The sequence below is a fragment of the Phascolarctos cinereus genome, unplaced genomic scaffold (assembly GCF_003287225.1).
Source record: "Phascolarctos cinereus isolate Bilbo 61053 unplaced genomic scaffold, phaCin_HiC Scaffold_2;HRSCAF=192, whole genome shotgun sequence".
Lineage (NCBI taxonomy): Eukaryota > Metazoa > Chordata > Mammalia > Diprotodontia > Phascolarctidae > Phascolarctos > Phascolarctos cinereus.
Window position 1 is genome coordinate 97517496 of NW_027555625.1, and position 25510 is coordinate 97543005.

The following is a 25510-nucleotide window of genomic DNA, read 5'->3' on the forward strand; positions in this document are numbered from 1 at the left end:
ACCAGGAAAGCATTATTTTTCTGTAGAAGAGTCTGTGTTTTTAGTGTTCACATGGCTGTTTGCTCAGGGCCGCAGACTTTGGGCATTGAAGGGTTGTGGGTTATCGTTTGATAGCAAAATACCACCACACAGTAATTCAAAACAGAGAAGATGGGTTAGTACCTTGTGGGACTGTTCAAAGGAAAAGCCCAACAGAGAAGAAAGTACCAAAGCACTAGGAGAAAATTAAACATTTTGTATATGGAATGCTTATAAAAAGTAGATTGATCTACATTCAAGTGCATGGGTGAATTAAAATTTAATTAATTGGAAAATTTATGTTTGCAACACTCAATATAATTATATATTTCCTTGAAAAATGCCAAGATAAACTGGGCCCCCCTTTTGAGAACACTCAACAAGGTAAAAGGAGCTACACTATGACAGGTTATGTTAAGCTGATTTAAAGCAAACCAAAAAGATGCAAAAGTAAAATTTTAAAGAAAAATGTAAAAATAAATAACTTTTAAAAATGGAAATTAGATCTTTAAATGTGTTTACTTCCCATAGCAAACAGGCTGCTCAGTGAATGATTGCAAGCAAAAACAAACCCAGTGAAAAATGTTAGTTCAATGGGGGAAGGGAAATTGTTACCTAGGTTGACCGTCAGTTTCACACGCCCTGCATCGAGCTCTAAGCGGAGAGTATCTGCAGAATCTCTAGATGTGGTTGCCATTAGAATGCCATAAGCCCTCTGGGATCGGAACCTTAAGGACACGTCCTCTGCCTCTGTGTGCATTACCACAGGAAGTTGGATTTTCATAAACATACTTCCATCATAACTCAAGACAGTTGCCTCTGCAGAAAGGGGAGAAAATAAAATTTGCTTTATTGGTTTAGTTCAATTGCACTTTTCAAAGGAAGAAAGATGAAACACTAGAGATCTGTCCAATTCACATTGAATGTGTGAATTTAGCCTTTTATTTTCAACTATCAAATTCTTAAAATTGAAAAGAAAAATTCACATTAGTTGACTTCATATGGAAGAATGAGACTGACTTTTTAATGTTACTAGTATACATTTAAGAGACCACATTAGGATGAACTTTCCGATGAAGAGAAAATGGCATAGCAGTCAGAATGCTTCACTAAAAGTAGTCTGGGTATTAAGATTTCATTTCTGACTTTGCCACTAAGTGAACAATCTTGAACAAGTCACTTACTTTGCTAAGACTCAGTTTTCTCATCCGTAAAATGCAGAGATGGACCTAGAGCCTCTCTATAATCTCCTCAAACTCTAAAAGCCCAAGATTTTAGGAACATTTCTTTATCAATCCATGCAATTTAAAGCAGGGAGCAGTTTCAGAGCCCATCTAATTCACATTCTTCATTCTATTGATGGGAAAACTGTGATCCAGAATGTCAAAGTGACTTGTCAAAAGTTACACAGCTAAAAAGTAGCAAAGAAAACATTTGAAAACATGTCATCTGACTCAAAATCTACTGCCCTGACCTGTATTTCATAGCTGCCTCTAATCACTTTCATGAGTACTGTTGATCCATAGGGGAAAAAAAAAAGAAGGAAGGAAAGGTATCTTAACTGCATCATTTCTATTTCCTTTCTACATTGCTAAGCAGGAATGACACCATCCTTGCCAAGGTGTTGCTGCCCCATTTTTCTGAAGATAGTTACAACTAAAAGTTGGTGATAGTCACCTACCCTAGGAGAAGTAGACTTAGGGGTATGAAAGAGCCGTAACATTAACGTTGTCATTTTAATAGAATTTTCTAGGGAATAAATTTGGAAGGTATTAGCAAATCAGCACATGGAGAAGTGCAACTTAATATAGAGCCACTCGTCATAAATCGAAAAACTGTTTTCAGAAAAAAGCCAATAATTTACACCATATGGGTGTTGAACTTTGCAAAGCAAATGTGTGGCTTTGGATAATGCTGTCTAACATCTTAGAATACTATGTAATATAACAAAAAAAAATTGGAAATCAAATTTATTTGTCAATGCCTAGGTATTAAACCACCTATCTGAAAACAGATTATCAAGATTTTGGAGTTAGAAGGACCATCAGTGGCCACCTAGTCCAACTTGTAGCTGAATAAATATCTCCTCTGAACCAAAACCCAAAAGTTGGCATCCTTCATGTTTCACTTGAAGACCTCCAATAAGGGGAAACACACTAGCTCCCGAGAAAGCCCATTCTATTTTTGTATGGCAGAAATTATTAGGAAATTTTTCCCTACATGAATGTTAACATAATGATTAGCTTTTCAGATGTAATTATATTATTGGCAGGGCTGTATTTTGGGTATATGGCTTCTCAAGTATATTTTCCAAAAAAAGACTTAAAAATATTATAGCCCCCGGTCTTGATAATTAGATATGAAATACATTATTTCTGACTATCGTATGAATAGCTCATCTTGAAATGAAATTGTGTAACAGAATCTGGTAGAATTTAGAAACCAAGGCCTAAATTCGAGCAGAGATGAGGTACTAATTAAAGGCCATTCTCTCTGGAACTTACATTTTTTTGAATGGAATCCATATTAAAATGCTTTCCATTCTTTAAATCATTTTAGCTGGTTAAAACAGGTTATCCATGAATTGTATCATCAGAGATTGTCAGAGATAATAGATAGTATTTAGGAAAAGTAAATCTAAGAATTAGTCACATAAGGTAGATCAATTACTATGATTATAAACATCATTTTAAAATAGTTTAATTTAATTGGTTAATTTGAAAATTAATGATAAATTCAGTCACATTAACTTATTAACTGACTTTTCAAAATAATTAGGTTTTCAACTGATTTACATTGCTTCTTTCCCTCTCTCTTCCCTCCAAAAATAAATTTGTAAATATAGATAACAGTCTATATCAAAGTCCTAATAAGAGAGAGTTTATCTGAAATTAAGAAGCATGTCTTCTGTCTTCATTAAAGTCTGACTGTAATGCACTGTCATAGCAAATGTTGTCAAGGCTAAACTGGTGAAGCTAAAGCTCTAGTAGACCCTCCCAAGCTAGAAGGGTTTTGAGTATGGCCATGGTGATATATTATATGGCTGTTGTCCAAGCACCAGCCTAGCTAAGTTCAGAGAGGATTATTTCCAAATTGTTACAGGGTGATGAATTGCACTAAAGCCAATGGATTATTATTATATTTCAATGTCAGCAACTTTCAAAGACTATCTGTTAAATTTTAGAGAGATTATGATGTTCATCAATCCAATTAGAACCCACACTGATTGAATCATAGATCCCTTAAGAAAATAAAAGTAATTTTACCTTAGAAGCCATACCTACACAATGTCCAAATAGCCAAAATGACAAACTCCACTTGGTGAACAGTTATTAAGTTTATGAAATATGAAATAATTGTTCTACTTTTTATTCACGGAGTTGACTCTAGTGTTTTATGAAGATTGAAAATGTTTTTGCTTCATGTACATCCAACCTTATTCTACCATTTACATGTGTGATATTAGGATTATTTGATAATAAGACTACAAAATCATAGACTTAGGGGTGGACCTTTGATTTCACCAAGTCCAACTATCCCCTTTTACAGAGGAAGCTGAGATCCAAGGAAGCTGAGTGACATGTTCAAGTTCACATAGAGAGCAAATGCAAGGCTTAAGGTTTGAGCTTATCTTCTGATTCCAAATTTCCCATCTTTTACTCATATCACATAGGATCAACCCACAATATTAATTTTCACCTGCATAGTGCATTGAGTTATGAAATGCTTTCTTCAAACTAACCTTATAAGATGTATACTCTAAATATTATTATCCTAAGTTTACAGAGGGAGACAGAGGCTCAGAGACTTGTTAAATGCTTTTTCTTTGGTCATGTGGCTAATAGGTATCTGAGGTGGGATTTAAATTTGGGTCTCTTGATTATGAGTGAAGAACAACAGCCAAAATCCCTGAGTAGATGATGGAGTGATGTTACCATTTGGCAAATATCCTACATTCTCACTGATGCTCATTGTTACATTATCAACTAAAACTGAGCAATAGGGGGATTGTTAGAATTCAGTTGGATATGATGAGATGAATGACAGGGTGTGGTCCAGTGCAGAGGAGATTTACATCAAAGAATAGCCCCTTTTGTTGCTGAACGTAAATTTTTTAATTTATTTTTTTAATATAAATTTATTTATTTTTAGTTTTTAACATTTACTTCCACAAGATTTTGAGTTCCAAATTTTCACACCATCTTGCCCCTCCCTTCACCCCAAGATGGCATGCATTCTGAATACCCCTTCCCTTAGTCTGCCCTCTCTTCTATCTGTGCCCCCTTCTCTTATCCGCTTCCCTTTCTATTGAAGGTGAATTTTTGTAAAAGATAGTGTCTTCTTTTATAACCGGAAATAGGATTGAGTACATAGTAGGAAGACAGTAAGGCTGAACTGACTCTAATCATTCATCTTTAATGTGACCCTTGAAAGCTCTCTTGAGAACCACACTTCCACATAAGTCATATTGGAAAATAAGGAGATGCAGCCTTTATTTATCAAACTGAATATTAGCTTGATTGGAAGTAAAGGAGAAAGGGAGGAAACAGAAAGGAAGAGATGGAAGATGGAAGGAAGAAAAAGAGGAGAGAAATAATGAAGGAAGAAGGGAAATGAGAAAGGAGGGAAGGAAAAAAGAAAGCAAGCAAAGAAAAATGAAGCAAAAAAGAAGGAAGGAAGCATTACTCTGAAGTTGAAAAAAGTACTGATTACTTTATAGCAGCACAGCCTAGTGGAAATAAAAAGGGATTTGGTGTCAGGAAAGGCTTGCATTCAAATTTCACCAGTGATAGGATCTATGTAACCATAAGCAAGTCACTTGACCTCTCTGAGTTGGTTTGCTTATTTGTAAAATGAGACAATGATACTCACAATACTCAAAAGGTTGTTGTGAGAATCAAATGAAATAATGTACATAAAATGCTTGGTGAAACAAAGTATTATATAAATGCTGTCTATGAACCACCACTAACAGCAGCAGCATCACCACCACCACCAGCACAGACTTCTTAAAAGAATTCTTAAAGAATTAATGACTACTCTTTCTTGTTCCCAAACCAACTAACAGCCTAAGTCAATGAAGTACTTTTGAAACACTAGATCGTTTCACATTAGGGGGGAAAAAAAAGCTAGACAGTTGATGGTATTGTCCTATTTTCATACTGAAAATTTAAGCATCTTGTAAATACAGACTTTTATCCACAATTTCAGTGAAAAACATCTCATTTTCTGAAATGAAAATGTTTTTATTTTGTAAATAACCCTGAATGTAGCATAAATATAAGACCAACATGGAGTCATGTTTATTCATAATAAAAAATCAAAAAACATCCATGAGTAACCTTTGACATGTTTAAAAGCAGAAGGGAAAATAATAATTATATAATAATTATTATTATTACATATAAACATATTACCAAACAGGCACTACCACTATCCATATAGTTTAAAAATTTTTTTTACATGTGCATAAAACTGACAATGTAAGTGTAAGATGTAAGTGTAATTCTACATGATTCATCATGATTAGAGTCAGTATTTATTTGGAAGAGCAATGGAAACTAGACAAGGATGAAATTGGGAGTTGTCAAATAAATGGTAAATAAACCCCTGACATTGGAAGATTATGCTATTTGGTTAAAATTAATGGTGAGATCATTTTCTAATCTACCTGCAAAAGAGAATTATTGAAAAGCCTTATTCCAATTAAATATTTCCCTGGGGTACAAAAGGGAAGGAAACAAGGCATTTTCAGCTTTGTGTTCTACATCTCCTTCCCCCTTGTCGTTAAGTTTGATAAATTTGCTTCTTTGCATTATTCCTTGTTGAAGCCTAAGGTGTACACCTGTGTCAGGCTCTGCCGACAGGCAGTCACATATTGTGATCTATGATGAAAATCAGAGAAGAAGCCAAATTATATTGCTGTGACATCTGTCCCTCCATCTGCTGGAGTTTCCATAAACAAGTAAAATGAGGCTTCTGATTATATTGATGTTTTTATTTTACATATAATCAAGAATGGTTTTGAAATGTTAAAATCACCAAAAAATTCTCAGTTTCTCTTTACAAAAAAATGCTTCATCAAAACAGGTGGCAAGGAGCCTGGGTTCAATATTGACAACAGTTTGTCATTTTCTAGGGAGTTTTTCCTAATTTGTTTGATGTACATATTTTGAAATGGAGTTTTCCTGGTATATAATTAGCACATAGCTTTAGAGGAAGATGATTTTTTTGTTTATTGCAAATACCCTTCAATTATATTAACACAAACCAGTCATTTGCCATAGTCTTCATTTAGAATATACTATTCTAACATGACTTCTTATTTTCTGAAAAATTGCATTATCTGTTGAAATAAAACTACCTTTATTTTCCTTTTCTGTTCCTTTAATATTTATAACTATGTTTAATATCCCATGGAAAGTTTATCTGTCATTAGCAAAGGCCATTAGAAGTAATCATAAGCTGTGTAAGTTTGTATAGTACTTGACAATTTACAAACACTTTTGTCTCCACTTCTGAGGAAGTTACTCTAAGCTTTTTCCCCAGTTTTCCAGATTAAGAAATAATATCTGAGTCTGAGAGGTTATGTGGTTTTCTCAGGGTCACAGAGTGGTCAGAACTCAAACCCAAATTGACTTTCAGATCTGTGCTTATTCTACTTGGCAACAAGCTTGCCTCTCCATTAGTAACACTGAGTGTGAATGCATTGAGTTCCTGAAGAGGTATCCATGTTTGTATGTGACCAAAAGGGGTATCAATGTTAAGTTGAGAAACACAGCATGCATTCTAATGTGGCATAAGAGGAAGAACACAGGTCAAGAGGCAGAAGACCTGAGTTTGAAACCTGCCATGATCCTGGGCACATCACTGCACCACAGAACTGTATTTGGAGTCAGAAAGACGTGAATTTAAACATGTACTCAGACACTAAGTGTCTGACCACTTTACCTCTGTCTGCCTTGGTTTACTCAATTATAATATGAGAATAAAATATGAGAATAATATGAGAATAAAAATAGCATGTAAGCTCTATCTTCCTCAGTTTCTTCATCTGTAACATGGGAGATAGTAATAGTACCTACCCCCTATGTGAGGATAAAATGAGATTAAGCACATTTTAAAATGAAACCACATTATAAATGCTATTTGTTGTTCTCTATAAATCTAATTTCCTCACATGTAAAATGAAGATAGAATAATTATATTGCTAGAAAATTAAATTACAACCATGGAATTTAGAACTGGAAGGGAGAACAAGGGTTATCTAGTTTAGTTGCTTCATTTTATAGAAAAAAACAGACCTAGAAAGGGTAAGCTGACTTCACCAAGGGCTCATAAGTAGCTAGTAACAGAGATAAGGTTTGAGTTGAAATACAACGGGGTTTTTTTAGTTTGTTTTTGTTTTTGTTTTTTCTGTATTCTTTTTTTCCTATTCCTCCTGGGTTCAAGTTCTGTTCCAGATACAGTCTCAGGCAAGTAACTTTGTCTTTCTGGGCCTAAGTATCTTTATATGTGAAATGCGGGCATTCTACTAGATGATTTCAAAGGATCACAGATTTAGATTTTTACGGGATAGCTAAAGAGATCAAGTCCAATTCTTTCATTTTTCAGATAAGAAAACTGAGGCCCATCAAAATTAAGTGACTTGTCCAAGGTCACCTGAGGTAAGATTCAAATGCAGGTTTTCTGGACTTCGAGTCCCACATTCTGTCCACTGAACCAAGTTGCCTTTAAGTTCCCTTCAGGTTCTTATTATCTTATTCTATGGAAAGCAGTTTCTCATCAATTAGAAATCTAATAAATAAGTAATATATCCTTTGCTGACTCTTCCAGCACACAGAGAGGTGATGGATAGAAGCCAACTTAGGCAGTCAGAAACCTGGCCTTCCCTGTTACCATCATTAACCAAAATATGCCAAGAGATTAATTCTGAAATCAAAAAGTGCTCAGATTTCACTTGGATAGACCAGGAAGAAAAACCAATACAAACCAACAACCTTTCTCTTTACACTAGATGCACAACACAAGCAACAACAGGGAAATCAGCAGCAAGATACAGCAACCTGTCAGATGTGAAGATGTGCTGAATCTCAGTGATGAAGTTTGCTATTAAATTCTCATTTGCAAATCTGCATATGCTTGCCACCCCTCTTTCTAATTACTGCAATATGTAAATATTCCCTCTCCCCCCTTTCTGCTAGGAAAAATACAATGCCTATTTTTATGCTTGCCATATGTAATAGCAGAATATCGCCACAGGGTGGTATACCATACATATTTAACTGAAGGCTTTTGTAATTCATGTGACAGTTCAGTTATACCCTCTTCCAGTATCACTTAAGCAGGAATAAAACAATCCGGAGGCATCAGAATAAACTGGCCCTTCTCCAGCAGAATAAAATGAAAAGCAACATTTTAGATCATTTCAGTAAGGGCTTCTAAAAAATTATTTTTTAAAAAATTAGGCCTAACTATAATATATCCTAAGTACCAGGAATTTCCCCCCCTTTTTTTGTTTTTTGTTTTTTCTTATTTCTCCATCAAGTTACATTATTTTTTTTTCCTCCCCCAAAGAAAAAGAAGACAGATTTTTTTTTTTGTATTGCCTGGTTACAGGGAGTAAGCTGTACAAAGAAATAACCACCTTTGCCAATTCACCTGTGTTGAGATTAGGTTTCTGTTGACAGCAAACAACTCCATTACAAGCACACTTCCTTGTCTGTTGTCCTGTTTGATTGCACAACACAAAACTGATAATTTCCTGTTTATAGCGAACTGAACATATCAGAAGGTAGCCTGATGTCATGGAAGGAGGATTGGTTGTGGAGTCAAATGGCCTGAGTTAAGTGTGACAGAGTAAGTCCTGTAACCCTTCTCGGCTGTTTCCTCATCTGTAAAATGAGGAAGTTCATCTAGATGACTCTTAAAGCCCCTTCTAGATGTTAAAAATCCATGATGCTTAGGATATTGGGTGCCATCAACTGCTCTTTTGCCTTGTGGATGTAATTGACCAAAGTAATACATTTATTCATTCAGTTTCTAGTCACATTTTTTCATTCATAAAGTGAATATATTTTATATATGTATAATATATATGTATACATATACACACACACACACACACATATTTAAGAGGGTGATAGGATTTTAGATTTAGAACTTGGAGAGATCTCAGAGATGATTCTAGTCAAACCTCTTATTTTACAGATTAGGAACTGAAGCTCAGGGAAATTAGAATAAAAAAGAGAGTAATTATATGCTGTATTTTTTAAAGTTGTTGAATATTTTAATAAAAATATTATTTATACTGTTCAAATTATTTATTGAGAATAGAATATAGTTATAGTATAAGAACAAGGCATATGCAACTCAATGGGATTATAAAAATGACTTTTGGCACAATTATTGGAAATGAACAAGAATGGATTCACTGCCATCAGGGAAAGGAATGAAGTGACTGAAGTTTTAACTTGGGTAGAAGCGGGTATGCCCATTTTTGATGCCTCTGCTGGAACAGCTCCCAAATGTCCCTTGCCTAAACCCTTCCTCACCTCTGTTGCTCCTCCACTCTTCTCTCTCCTCCCTCCCAATTCAGTCCTACTATGTTCTCCATGCCCCTCACTCTACTATCACACATCCTGAGGGAGGCTGGGAAAAAGTAAGAAAAGAGAAATTCAACTCTTGCCAGATAGAGCTGGACTGACTCTGCTACAGGGCTTCATAAACTGATTCATTGGGCCCAGATACATGTGTAAGGTATTCTTTAGTGGTAGGCTAGGTTTTAGACATAGGGCTCCACTGAAGGTTGTACATATGTAGCTCTTAACAATGCGTTAATTGCTTTAGCCTTTCGTTTTTTTTGAAGAGGACCAATGACATCATCATGTGATGGGTGATGTCTTGACTTGAGTGTGAATTGGATTTAAGTGAGGCAGAGTTGCATAAAATTACCTGGTTGAGGAAGCCCAATAACATAAATGATCTAGTTGACACTCCAGAAAAAAGGGCTTTGATATTTGTCTTTCATAAGAAGGATTGAGCACCAGTCCTGGGGGCAGGAAGACTTGAGTTCAAGTCTGGCCTTTGACCCTAGTTTTGTGACCTTAGACAAATCACTTAACCTGTTTGCCTGAGTTTCCTCAATTGTAAAATGGAGATAATATTAGTACTATCTCATGGGTTGCTGTGAGAATCAAATCAGAAAACCTTTGTAAAGTACCTAGAACTTAGTAGGTGCTATTTAAATGCTTATTCCCTTTCCTTTCCTGATCAAGATAACTGCCTCACATTTTTATTTGTTGGCCAATCACATCATTTCATTGGTATAAGGAGTTCCTTCCCAGTAAGACCATCTCCCTGCCAAATCTGATTGGCTCCTTCTCTGCAGCTTATGCCCTTAGAGAATAATCTGTGGTAATGAGTAGTTACATGACATGCTTAGAATCACATCACTAGTATGTGGCAGAAGGAGGAATTGAGCCTAAACTTGTTTTTTTTCTTTAACTCTGAGGCCAACACAGTATTTGCTACCCCATTTTAACAGCAACCTACTCATATAAAGGTTCAATAATATCAACGGGTTTCTCCTTACTTTTCGACTAAAATGATTTAATTTTGCAAAGGGAGTGAGACAATCTGTATCTGTGATTTCATCAATGTGAAGAACTTCCAGTGTCAGAATTCCATCCACTAGTTCAGAACGGCAACTCTTCTGCCACTTTCTGTAACTTACCATTTTAGAGAGTTTCTTGTTGACACTAAGAGATTAAAGGATTTACCCCTGGCCACATAGCTAATATTCTCTAGAGGTGTGACCTGAACTAAGTGAGGTCTTCTTGACTCAAAAGCAAGTCTTCTATCCACTACACCATGCTGTCTCAAGTGATATTTTCTGTCATTCATGCAACTATTAGTGTCCATAAATCTAGTTAAGTGCTCTTTACTTCATCTCCCATTCTTCTGAATGAGCATGGCACAGAGACTATTTCTGTTAAGTGGTCATCTTTCTAAATAAAAGAGACAGCCTCTATAACCAAAAACACATCTTTTAGGTCATGTTCCCTGAAATACTCAAAATTACTGAATTTGTATTCCAATGATATGTTCAACTTGTATGCCTTCCCAAATATTTAGCACATTAATACTAATAATTCCCCAACTTATACTGGTGCTTGGATGTACACTCATGACATAAATGGGTATAGTTGTAGTAGTAGTAATAACTATGATATAAATGTGATAAAAATGATAATAATAATAATAGCTAACATTTCTATGGTGCTTACCATGTGCCAGGAACAGAGCTAAGTACTTTTGTTGTTGTTGTTGTTGTTATTTCATCATTTCAGTTGTGTTTGATTCTTTGTGACCCTGTTTGGAGTTTTCTTGGCAAAGACACTGGAGTGGTTTGTCATTTCCTTCTCCAGCTCATTTTACAGATGAGGAAACTGAGGCAAACAGGGTTAAGTGACCCGCCCAGGGTGGCACAGCTAGTAAGTGTCTGAGGCCAGATTTGAACTCAGGTCTTCCTAATGCCAGGTCTGGTGCCCTATCCACTGTACCATCTAGCTTCCCTAAGTACATTTGATCTCCACAATAACCCTGGGGGTTAGGTACTATTATTATTATCCCCATTTTATCAGTGAGAAAACTAAGGCAAACGTAAGTTAAATGACTTGCTCACGGTCACACAGATAGTAAGTGTCTGAAGGTGAATTCGAACTTAAGTCTTCTTGACTCCAGGCCTGGTGCTCTATCCATTGAGCCACACAGCTGCCTCTAAATAAATAAATAAATAGCATGATCTAGAGCCTATGCTTCGATAAGAATCAGTTTAGCTTCAGTTAATCAGTTTCCATGCTCATCAATTTAGTGAGAACTTCAAATATAATCATGAGGTAGGTGCCTCATCTTTAAACCTACCTCTCTCACAGGACCTGCCAAGGTAGCCTGTCCCAGAACAATCGCAGACATATCTGTTCCACCCATCCCTACACATGCCATTGTTTTTACATGGGTTGCTAAGGCATGGCTTTGCTGTTTCTCTTGAGCAAGAAGGCTTGACTCCAGCAGTGCTTTGAACCTCAGCCATTTGTCGAATATCTTTGCTCTGCCCATCAATAAACAAATCCCTGATGCAGCCCACATAGCCGTAGTTGAGAAGGGCCGTCCACACTTCGGTTGGGAAGATGAGGCCCGCCTTGTTTTCTGGCAAACCTCCAAGGTATAGGTCATCATCCAGGTCTAGGATCTCACTCTCTCCTGGGGCTGTGTAGGGTGTACGTAAGGTGTTGACGGAAATGGTACCTGATAAAATAAAATTTAAAAAAAATAGATTTTCAGAATACAGCATGATTACCGACTAAAGACCAGACATATATTTACTCCATTTGATTATTTAAATAAACAACAAAAACTACCCAACTTCAGGCATCCTAGAGGAAGCATAGCTTAGTGGAATACACGGTTGAGGTGGCCACATGTATACAAATCTACACTATTTGTAGTTACAATTATGTAAAATGTGGTAATTAGTTCCAGCCTAGTGGAAATATGTAACGTGAATTCAAATAATGCCTCACCTTCAGTGGACTCATTGCTCACACTAATCAGGATCTAACTCTAGTCCCTGTGAAAACTTGGCATGTCATCTCAACTCTCTGGGTCTCATCTTCATATATAAAATGAAGGGTTGGACTAGTGACATATAGAGCTTTAAATCCTATGATCCAGTGAACCTTGTCTTGCTATTGTAAAAGTGCCTCTATCTATTTCTCTCATAAATAGCCATGAGCCTGTCCTAGGGTAAGCAAGGCCAGCAAGTGGAAAGAGACAAAGGGCATCTGTCTAGGAGGATATGAACACAATATCAATGAGGGAGGTGCTATGGGTTTTTTTTATTTTTCTTTTTTAAAGAATGCCTTTATTTTATTTTTTCTCAATTATATGTAAAACCATTTTTAGCATTTTTTAAAAATAATTTTTGAGTTCCAAATTTCCTCCCTTCTGTACTCCTTAAGAAAGCTAGCACTTTGATATAGATTATGCATGTGCAGTTATAAAAAACACATTTCCATATTAGCCATGTTGCAGAAGAGCATGTAAACCAAGAAAAAAAAAAGAAAAAAAAGAAAGGAAAAAAAGAAGAAAAACAAAATATAGTAATAAGAAAGAAAAAAAATTTAAAAAGTAAAAAAAAGCATGCTTCAATCTGCATTCAAGTGGATAATATGTTTCTTTATAAGTCCTTCCAAATTGTCTTAGATCATTATATTGCTGAAAATAGCTAAGTCATTCATAGCTGATCATTGTACAATACTACTGTTGCTGTGTACAATCATCTCCTGGCTTTGTTCACTTTGTTATCAATTCATATATGTTTTCTATGTTTTTATTTTTATTTTTTCAAGGAGAGAAGCTGACAAGGGGAACGAATGTCAAGCAAAAGACATAGCTCTCTGTGTTAGGGCCCAACCTCATGCCTGACTGCCTCCTGCCCCCAACAGCATGTTAGCTGAGTTAAAAACAGGTGGAGATCTTTGTAATTAATATGCCACCAAATGGAAAAGCACTGGATTTAAGAGTGGGCAAGCATTAGCATCCACTCAGGAACTATTAGGGCAGAAGCAGAATCAGTGGCTGAATCCAGAGTAACAATGTCTATGATAAAGTGTCCATTTTTGTTCTGGGAAATGTGCTAATTTTTGCATTAGAGAGTATTGCTGACTTCCACATTGGAGACGCCACAGCTCCACCGGGTGTAGCAGAAGCTAAGCCAAGGCACCTTAGACTGTGTCCTAGAAATCTTGGATTCGAAAGCTGATGACAGTCTAGCTAAAGACCACTGAAGTCCGGGGAAATCCTGGGCAGTAGCATTTCTGATTTCATTCCTTTTTTGTTGATTTTATGCCTTCGAGTAAACTAGCCAACAGTTGAGTGTGTTTGTGTGGCTGATTCCATTATGTGCTTCCCAGCCACCTCCAAACCATGCAGTCTGTATTCTGCATCTCCTCCTCTTATCACAGCTCAGACTCCGTCCCTTAGCCTTTGGGCTCTGATGGGTAAGTTTTCATTGCATCTCACCCAAAACTGGAATGATCTTGCTACTTCCAGGGGATTTCCAAATCATTCCACCTGCACTTTGGTACTCTCCTTCCTCCTCTTGATGCTTAGACTCTTGTTTCTGGTACCTTGAATTCTGATAGAATTTCCATTATATCTCATTCAGATCCAGGCCACAGCAACACTCTTTATCCCTTTCTAAGCCATGTCATAGCACGTAAACCCTTGTGATCCCCTTTTGTATACTGTCAACTATCAGCTGCTCAAGGGGCTGCTTTGCTTGCTTAGCTTTGTATCCTTATACTTGGCCAGTAACTGACACATAGTAAGTGATTAACAATTTTTTGATTCATTTATTCATCTCGTCACTAAAGCTTAGTGAAATATAGCTGATACAAGAAGGCAGCATTTTCCATGTACAGAAGCTCAGACTAAATTCTGAATGAGAAAATTTATACTGACCTAACCCCTAGATGAACAACCCTAGTCCTGCTACCCAGAAATGGATAGATCTGAGGAATAGAAGATTGATAATTCTCTGAGAAATATAGAAACCTTGGCATTTCCTTAGAGCTACCTCTGATGTTAAGCAGAGTGTATAATATCCTGAGTGAGTAGGACTTCCTAGTACCTGACTCTTGTGAATAGAATGTGGTTAGTGGTTAATAGAATTACCTGGTGGCTAAAGTATTATTGGTTTACCTGGATAAAGCAACAATGCAGTAATGGAAAAGGCACTTAAATAGGTGGTAGGAGACCTTGCCTTAATTTGAATCCTGACTCTACCACTTGCCCTATAACCTTGGGGAAGTCACATGGTCTCTCTGGGTCTGAGTTACAGCATCAACAAAATGAAGGGAATGACTAGATGATTCTTAGATTCCCTTTAGCCTTAAATTTCCATGGATCTATAAAAGTCCGAAATATATTCTTTAACAAAAAGTGTTTACCTGTTTATTACTAAATATAAAATTGAAGGACATAGAAGGACTACAAGAAAACCAAAAAGCAAAGAAAAGAAAAGAATTAAAAAATAAAAAAACAGCACTCTTCTGGCACAATTTTTTTCTTCTTGTGAATTTGTCTGATTTGAAGATTTCATGGTTTCTAAACGGCCACTAGGTGATGATTTTCTTTTAGACACAGCAACTCATGGAGACCATATATGGACAGAAACAAGGACAGTCCAGTCCCATAACAAGAGCAAAAGGGAGGGAAAATTGATGATCATTCTGTGTGCTGTACTGTTATTCACACAATATCAAGAAAAATGAAGGGAAGACTTCAGCATATTACATAGGTCTGTTATGGGAATCTTGTAGGAAGACTTGTCCAAGAGTTGCACAGGATGGGTAGGAACATGTAGCCTGTGATTTACACATACCCACACCCACACACCCACACACACCCACACCCACACACACACACACACACACACACACACACACACACACACACCCCCCATTGAAGGGGAAAGCCAAATTGATGAGATCAAGTCTTATCTATCTCGGTATCATGAGATCTAAGTATCAAAGTATTAGTGATCATTTCCCCAAAGAAGAGAAAAGGATGTATCCATATGCATAACTGATTTGGTTGCTCTGAATGAATTGACTGGATAAGGCATAGCACATGCTAGGCATTGGTAGATATAAGACATGAACCCTGTCCTCCAGGAACAACGGTTTTATAAAAATGGTAAAAAATTTAATGTGAATTGACTAACTGGGGAGAGAGGAAGTTGAGTCAAAAAAAGAGTCTTATAGGGCTGTAGGTGTAAACCAGAGCTCTCTCTATTCAAAGGCAGAATGGATGGTCACCTCTAGGATGATATTTATAGAGGGGTGAAAAGCAGTTCTCAGAAAAAAAAATTATCTCACTGTCTTAGGATGACAATAAATCAAGGAACTGTGATTTCCTTGCTATGGGAACTTCCTCTACTCTTAAGATTGAAATCCATCTAAAACTTAATAGCTAAGTCTTAGAAAGTTGTGTGGGGCTCAGAAAAGAATAATAATAGCTAGACTTTATGAAGTGTTTTAAAGTTTTTAAAGCACTTTATTATGTTACTACATTTTATCCTTACAACAATGCTGAGAAGTAGGTGCTAATATTGTCTTCCACTTACAGATGATAAAGCTGAGGCAGGTGGCTGTGAAGTACTTGCCTAAGATCACACAGCTAATCAATGTCTGAGATTAGATTCAAACTCAACTCTTCCTGACTCCAGGTGGTCACTGTGCTACCTAACTGCCTCTGAGAGGTGAAGGGACTTGATCATGATCACTTAGCTAGTAATTGTCAGAGGCTGGATTTGAACTCAGGTGTTTCTAACTCTAAGTCTCACATTTTCTCCTCTATTCCACATTACTCTGTCACTCTCTTAGTGTATGCCTGAAATTCCTACCGTTGGAGCTACTAATTTGATCTCAGGCATTGTAAAAATGTTAAGCCATAATTAAAAATTGCTGTATCATTTCCCCAGTTGAATGAAGGAGAGGAGTATTTTTATTTGAAGAAGCAGGTCATAAAAGGTCTGAAACTCAGGGCATGGTGAAGGCCAAGAGGTCCTCAGTGGGGCTCCCTGGGCCTCCAGAGGGCAGAAGGAGAGCACTAGATCTATGGAAAAGGGAAAAATGGAATACACTAGATAGAAGAGACAAATTGCCTGCTTCATATTTTGTTTAAGGTCAGTACTGATGTAGATACAGTCTGTGCCAAATGTGAAAGCATTTATCTAGTTAAGGACACTGAGACATTGCCCCCCTACACCATGCACATGGTGATTTCAAATCTAAGCAGAAAGGGCATTCCTTGACTTGAACAGAAGAATAGAGCTTGTCTTTATAGGGAGAAGGGCATAGAAACAACTGACAGAGAATGCCCAGGCAGCCAAGTCATTAAGGGAACATTGGTTTTTATACTTTCACAGAAAAAAAGAGGGGGGAAAAAACCCTCCTAGGGGAGACAGGCTGAAAAGCATTACAAATTTGGCTTTCAGTAGAGGGGGATTTAAAGAGATGGGATTGCAGAGAGAGGGAGTGAAGTAGAATGAGAAAGGAATTTGAATAACAATTTCTACCTTTCACATTCCCACACTCCTACCTAGAGTAGAAGTTGTCTCTTCTTTGTGTGTGTGTGTGTGTGTGTGTGTGTGTGTGTGTGTGTGTGTGTGTGCCTGCGCACATGGGAGCAGCCTATGGACCCTTTTCCAAAATGTTTTAATGTACATATCCATAATCAAATAAAATGCTACATTTCAGTTAGAACTTAGTGAAAGTAAAGATATAATTTTTCTCCCATCCAAGTTCAGAGCCGCCTGAAATCTTTCTGTGGGCATTAAATTAAGAACCTATGACATGCAGTAAGACATGTTTGTTTGTTTGTTTGTTTGTTTTTAACAAAGGTTAGGTCTATGGGTTATCTATGATAGAAACATGCACATGCACATACATATACACGCATATAGACCTAGAATGGCACCTGTTCTACAAGTTAAAGTCTATGAAAGTTTTCGGGGGCGTGAAAGGTTAAGTAATGTGATTTGGACCCAACTCTTTCTCAAAATGAGAACATCCTCAACCCTGCAAGCTAAGGTACCTCTCACATGCATCCATATACACATCAATACATATGCATGAGCATATATGACATTCCCTTTTTTCTGTTTTATCATTAAAACTATTTAAAATGTACCTATTTGTTGAAAATACTGGCCTTTTTGCCATATTAAGTGAGTTTCCTGGTGATGCCTGCCCTCTAAGAGCCCAATTAAAATAGAAAATCAGGCAGACATATTAATCACATAAAAAGACTGCATACTAAAAATATACAAATTAAATAATTACTTTTCATGAAAGCAAAGAAGTTAGTGCATTTAATAGGCTGACATAAGAAGAGAATAGACAGGAGGACGGGTGGAGTTTCTAACCTTCTTGCAATGAATTAGGATAAATTTCACAGAAGAAAGTAAACTCTCCATTCCTTCTTGGCATGAGGGAGATACCTTAGCAGGCCAAGTTGAACAGGACATTCCAAGAATAGGGTTTGCCTAATTAATCAATAAATGTGCCTAAGAGCAGGATAAGTTCCTATGTACCTTTTTTTTGTGCTTATTCAGTCATTTTCAGTCATGTCCAACACTTTGCACCTCATATGGCGTTTTCTTGGCAAAGATTCGGGAGTGGTTTGCCATTTCCTTCTCCAGGAACTGAGGCAAATAGGGTTAAGTGACTTGTCCAGGGTCACACACCTAGTAATTGTCTAGCAAGTGTCTGAGGTCATTTTTGAACTCAGGAAGATTAATCTTCTTGACTCTAGGCCCAGCAGTCTATCCACTGTGCCACCAAGATGCTCCCATATACAGTTTTTTTGTCACATTAAAAAAAAAGTTTTTGTTTAATTTCAAAGAAAGAAATTCTCTGTTTATCTTTATTCAAGGGCACATTTATATTTTTTACTCTAAGGACTGGTGAGAAGCAAAATGACCAAGAGGGTATTGGGGGAATTTTTTTCTATTACTCATTCATACTCAGTTTTACCAGAATCACATGAATAAGGCAATATACTATAGTGGGACATCACAGGGTCATTGGATTTAGCTCTGGAGAAAAATGTGGTATACAGAAAATCCAGATTTGCCTCTTGTATGACCTTGGACAAGTCAATAGGCTTCTCTAGGTTTTAGTTACCTCCTTCGTAAAAATGAGGGGGTTAATGTTCTCTAAAATCCCATCTATCTCTAAATTTTATTTAGAGTGGAAGGGATTTGTCTCAAAACTATTGCCTAACCGATTGGACTGATCAGCCATATATCTATGTGGCCCTGATAGTCAGTCATTAAGAGGACATTTATATCTCTAGACTTTCATGGAAAATGGAATGGGATATCCTAGGGGAGGAAGGATAGAAATTATTATAAATTTGCCTTTCAAAAGAATTTATACAGAAAGAGATTGCAGAATGGGAGACAGAGAAGCAGAAGGTGAAAGTGGCAATAATCTTTAGTTGTCCTAGAATAGTATCTACATTTAGAAATTAAGTCAGTATTATGGTGTTTTTGTCCCCCATTAGATTAGGGCAGGGGTTGTGTCTTATCACAGCCTGATATCACACCCAGCATTTTATCACTGTATTCCACCCACAGCAGGCACATTTATTGATTAATTGATTACATGATTATTAGAGTAACTGATACTACTCAATTTCTACTGGCTGTATTGCTACATAAATGGTCTATAGCCTATTGATTAAAATAAAGAGGCAGTTACAAGACTTAGAGAATGTTTCTGCAGGTATACATGCAGACTTGGTTAGAGGGAAAAAGGTTGCTAAGGTTAGGTTAACACACATATTACTACACCACAGTAGCAGATTTGAGTTTGCTATAAAGGAAATTTTCCCCAAAGTAAGAGCTATGTAACAGCCTATCTAAAAAAAATAAGGAGCCTTCCCCCAATTTGATGTCTTCAAGTAAAGGCTGGATATTTGTGTGTGAAATATATTGTATTGGGTACCACTGAGGTCCTGTCTAACTCTATAATTTTGTGGGGAGTAGATGATATTCAGTTTGGGTAGGGAAGGAAGAAAATCCTTTTCAGTTTGGGAACAATTATTGAAGGTAAAAATACTGTTGTTGCCTCCACATTGCATTCAACTCAACCCATAATGCCCCTGATACATGGATTTCTGATAAAGTATTTATTGAGTTCTATATTCTGTTAATGCTCCCCTGTCCATCAAAGGGCATCTTTGCCTGGGAAAAAAAGAATAATTGCCAAGGGTATTAGGGGAACTTTAAGATAAAGATCCCCCATGGTTGGTTCATTATAATTGAACTATAAAAATAGTGATTGAAAAGGGAAAAAAATCAGGTGAATATTTAAACCACATTCATTAATAAATAAAGGCAGCTGGGCAGTTGTCAAAGGAAATTGAGAATGTCTCATAAGTTTTCTAGGTATCTGCCACTCAAGTACATTTTAACAATGAAAATGATTTGGAAAAGATTGTGCAGTTATCCCTCTGTTGTTTTTCTGCTGCAGGAAAATCTTCCAAGGTAAAAACCTCCTCTTTGGAAAGGTGTGAAAAAATAGTTTTGCACTTATTTTGTTTATGTATAAACCTCAAATCCTTTCCCTGCTCTTATAAGCATATGTTTACATTTTCAAATGATTTTATTGACATTCTGACACAAAGTTTAAGTAGTAGTCATTTGAGAAATTAGTTTGCATCAAGCTTCATAGATAAAATACTATGAGATTTTGTGATGGTCAAGAATTCATTGTACTTTGATTTATTTTACTCTTTTATATAGCAATTAAATGAAATAATAATTTCATACGATTTTGTAAATCTGGTTGTTGACACTTTTCTGATGTGAAAAAATACATTAATGAGGAATTCAAAGAAACTTGGAAAGATTTTACCACATAAACTCAATTAAAGTGAAGAAAGCAGAATCAAGAGAACAATATATACAATGATCAGATTAATTAAAAAGTAAAACAATAAAAGAGAAAAAACTGGTCATGAAATATGACAAGTCTTTGTTCCAGACTCAGAATAATAAAGCAATACTTCCTTCTTTTCAGTGGAGAGCTAGTTAACTACATGTGTGAAATGTTGCATTTTTGTATGAGACCTCAGAACCCATTTTGCAGATGAGGAAAATGAGGCATAAAATGTTAGATGACATGTCCAAGATCAGTTGGGAAAATCTTGGACTAAAGCCTAAGTTTTCTGTTTCCAAATGGAGAGCTTTTTTTTTTATTGTACCATAGTATTCACAGCCTCTTCTTCTACCATTCTTTTTACCAGAGTTCATAGATAGGAATTAGACTGATTCATTGAATTTTCATTTTTGCTTCCTCTATGTCTTTCTCTCCCAGTAGTGCCCAGTTTGGTGAAAGGTGATATGACAAAAGAATGGATGACAAAAAAGAGAAACTAGGATGACCTATGTCCTTATGATGGGGTTGGGATCTCAGCCCCAGAAAGGAAAAACCCTAGACTTTCCCACATGGCCAAATCTCAGCATAAGCTAAGGCTTTAACCCCATCAAGTGGCCTTTCATTGTGGTTACACCCAATCTCCCAATTCTGTTACCCTTAACCTAGCCTAGCTCTCCCTATGGCCCTTGGCCACTTCCCACCCTTAATCCTATCTAGTATCCATTCTCCCTTGGCCACCCCTGGAGTTCTATTACCTCATAGATTACTTGGCCACTCCTAGATCCCTCCCACAGTCTTTCTGTATATAAAGTCCATCTTGTCTCTATTAAAATGCTGGGATTCTTATAATCTAGCCACTGGTCAGATTCTTATAATCCAGCCAATAGTTTACTAATGTTCAGACTCCTTAAGAGTCTGCCCAATATGACAGATGTTCTAATAAACCTTGTCTTTGGCTGAAAGAAGACTTGAGTCAAATTCTTTTGGGCAGGACCCGCATGTTGTGATTTTGGGGTCCCAGGACCCCTGGGCCCCTAAATCACATCATTTAGATGATCTATAGAATAGATAGTCTGTCTTTAATAGCTGAAAGCTGGCTGTACTGAGTAGTATTTATGTAACACCATTTTTACATGGTAGGACATTTTGTGCTAGGGAATTATGCTATGCCAAAATTAACTTATGCTAACAATAGGTGACCTGTGCTTGCAATGCTAACACCATAATTTTATTTGTCTGCTTTAGTCTTCAATATCATAGTTTTATTTCTAACTTTCTTATTAAAAAAATCTTTTATTAAAGCTTTAACATTTTATACTACTGATAGTTCTTAATAACCTCTCCCTATAAAACAGTAAAGCAAAATGCTTATGCCACTTTCCACATCTGTAGTCCACCAAGTCTCCGCTGAAAGGAGAAAATATGCTTCAGCATCCTTGGTCTTTAAGACTGGTCATTGCATTTAATTTGGGTTTTGATGTCATTCTGAGTTGTTTTTATTAATCTATTTATTATGTATGTTGTTCTATTTGTTCCAGTCCAAGCTATATCTAAAAAAAGAATTATATGCATATTGTCTCACTTGATGACCTCATCAATTCTCATGGTTTTAATGATCATCTCTATGCAGATGAATACCAAATCCGCATATTCATCCTTAGTCTTCTGTGCTGTGTTCACACAACTAGAGCTGACCCCAACCTATCTTCCCAAACTCATTATTCATACCTCTTTTTTCTGCATTCTATAGTCCACCCAAAATGACCTTTTTGCTATTCTTTACACACAGTCTTCCATCTCCCACCTCCATTCCTTTGCCCTGGTTCTGCCCCATTCCTGGAAAGCACTCCATCTTACTTTTACATCTGAGAATCCTTTGCTTCCTTAAAAACTTTGTTCAAGCACCACTTATTAAATAAAGGCTTTCTTAACCTGCTCATGTGGTAGCCTACCTTGCTCCCCCATAAATTTGCTTTACATTTGTTTATACATTTACATATTTTATGTACATTTTATCTTCCCCAATAGAATATAAGTTCCCTGAGGGTGGAGACAGCTTTATTTTTGTCTTTGCACTACTCCGCAGTACCTGGTATATACAGAAACTATTTAATAGAATTTGGTTGACTGATTGATTGGTTCTTACTCTAACATTCTGTGAAACTATTGGATAAAAGTTTGGTTTTTTTAAAAAGGTATGTGTGCATAGGAATATTGAAGTATGAATATCTGAAAGACTGTAGATATCAAAGTGTAAATTTTAATTATCCACATTTTGATAATACTTTTATGAATCTTCAATTTCACTGATATGGTACTTCCTTTGATGATGCAGGTAGTGGCCTGTCTATACCTTCTAATTCTGTGCTACCCTTGTCCATTTCCTATATATCTATCACAAAGAGTCAATTCAACATGATGGGTGATGTGAGGATTCCAGAAGATTCTATTGGCTGGTTATCCCACAGTCTTGCTACATAACTGGCCCATCTTTTATTTTCAGTCATATATTTGTCTGAAGAGAACTATTAGATCGCTTATCTTGCATTATGTCTTTTATGTAACATGTTTCAGTCTGCTGAAGACATTCTATAGCCCTTTGATTGATACTCAATTTGAAGACAACATACCAAACAACATTGACAAAACTAATCATGCCAAATCTGTTTCAGGGGAACTTGTGATGGGGTACAGGCCCAAGTGAAGGCCTTTGCCCCTTACCCCAAAAAGAATTTAGGTCCCATTTGTCTAAGGGATTCTCCTTGAATTCTCTCACTAGATCAAGGAGGTTTCTGGCCTTCCCCTGAGGCTATAATCCTATCAACTGGCCTTTCATTGTGGGTATGTCCAATCTCCCGATTCCATTACCTACCAATTGCCCTTGGCCACTTCCTACACTTAATTCTATCTACATACCATTTTACCTTGGCCAAGTGGTCCAGGTCCCTGAATTCTGTTTACCCTGGTTTACTGGCCATTCACATCCAGATCCTCCTTAGGCCCCTCCTCCAGTCACTCCAAACTACTTGGCCACTCTGAAATCCCTTCCACAGTCTTTCTGTGTATAAGGTCCATCTTGTCTCTATTAAGGTGCTCAGATTCTCATAATCTACCCACTGCTGGGATTCTTTAAGAACTTAGCCAATAGATCACACATGTTCAGATTCCTTAAGAGTCTGGCTAATATGGCAGATCTTTAATGAGCCTAGTCTCTGGCTGAAAGAAGGTGTGGGTCGAATTCATTCAGACAGGACCCATGTGTCATGATTTTGGGGTCCCAGCACCCATAAGCCTCTAGACCTCATCACTTGGAATCATTAAAAGAACTTCGCAATTTCTCAAAGTCCTTTCATTCTGCTTTTATATTCTTTTCAATTCTGGGCCCAGTTTATTGTCAATTCGTTGTGTTTAAATTATATGCAATTATCCATATGAATACATCATCTATCAATCACTAACACATATAGATCATGACAGCTGGCTAGGAACTTCTTTGAATTTTATTACTTAATTCTTCATTTTTTGTGTAACTGAATCTCAACTAAAACGTAACCCTAAAATTACCTCCTCCACTTTTGCTCACTCGAAAGAAGATTCAAACTCAAATGTTAATACTTGAGATGTCATTGACTTAACTCTTTGGGGATGGCTCCAAGGCACTGAGGTAGCTGGTACCACAGCAGATAGAGTGCTTGGCTTGGAGTCAGGAAGACATGAGTTCACATACTGCTTTACCACTTACTGCGTGACACTGGGCAAATTGCTCGACCTTTGCCTCAGTTTCCTCAATGCAAAATAAAGATAAGAGCCCTTACTTCATAGAGTTGTTGTGAGGATCAAATGAAATAATATTTGTAAAAAGCACGTAGTGCAGTGCCTGACACAAAGGCATTCAGTCGTGTCCAGCTCTTCGTGACTCTGTGGACCGTGGAGTCCGTGGGGTTTTCTTGGCAAAGATACTGTCACGGTTTGCTATTTCCTCCTCTAGTGAGTTAAGGCAGACAGAAGTTAAGTGACTTTTCCTGGATCACACAGCTAGTAATGGCTGAGGCTGGATTTTAACTCAGGTCTTTCTGACTCTAGGCCCAGCACTCTATCCACTGAGCTATCTAGTCACCTTTGGCACAAAGTAGGCACCATATAAATGCCTATTCCCTTCTCTTTCCTTCCCCATTTGTGTCCGGTGATCTATTCTAGTCCTCAGAGCAGCCAGCTTTCTATCTTCTAATACCTTATACCCTTCTTACTCCCTAACGCTCACTATTGACCTCCTTGCTGTTCCTTGAATAAAACCCTTCACCTCCTGCCTCCAGGCATTTGCATTAGCTGTCATTCATTCCTGGAATGTTTTCTTTCCATAGCCCTACCTCCTGGTTTCCCTGGCTTTTTTCAAGTCCCATCTAAAATTCGACCTCCGATAAGAAGTCTTTCCCAATCCCCTTTAATGCTAGTGCCTTCCCTTTGCTGATTATTTCCAATATATTTAGTGTATTTCTTGTTTGTAAATATTTGCTTGTTGTCTCCTCCACTAGATTACAAGCTCCCTAAGGACAGGACTATCTTCTACCTTTCTTTGAATCCCCAGTGTGTAGCCCAGTGCCTGGCACATAATACTTGCTTGCAATTCTTGTTATTCAGTTATTTTCCAATTGTGTCTGACTCTTCCATGACCTCATTTGGGGTTTTCTTGGCACAGATACTGGAGTGGTTTACCATTTCCTTCTCCAGCCCATTTTAAAGATGAGGAACTAAGGCAGACAGGGATAAGTGACTTGCCCAAGGTCTTACAACTAGTAAGTAAGTGTCTGAGGCTAGATCTGAACTCAGGAAGATGTCCTCCTGACCACACCATCATTCTATCCACCGTGTCACCTCGCTTCCCATAAATACATAAATATATGCTTAATAGTATCAAAATATATACCCATAATACTTAATAAATTATTTTCATTGATTGCTGGGCTATTTGAAAAGTC

At 37.0% G+C, this 25510-nt stretch overlaps 1 protein-coding gene across 21 annotated transcripts in view; it reads right to left on the minus strand.

Moving 5' to 3' along the window:
* NRXN1 (neurexin 1) overlaps positions 1 to 25510 on the minus strand; it is a 1404735-nt gene that overhangs the window by 784667 nt on the left and 594558 nt on the right. For all 21 annotated transcript variants that reach the window (XM_020996244.2, XM_020996243.2, XM_078149514.1 and 18 more), the window contains 2 exons: positions 11944 to 12327; positions 634 to 837 (listed from right to left, as the gene is read on the minus strand). In XM_020996244.2, the coding sequence (XP_020851903.1) occupies positions 634 to 837; positions 11944 to 12327 (588 nt within the window). The remainder of the gene's footprint in view (positions 1 to 633; positions 838 to 11943; positions 12328 to 25510) is intronic.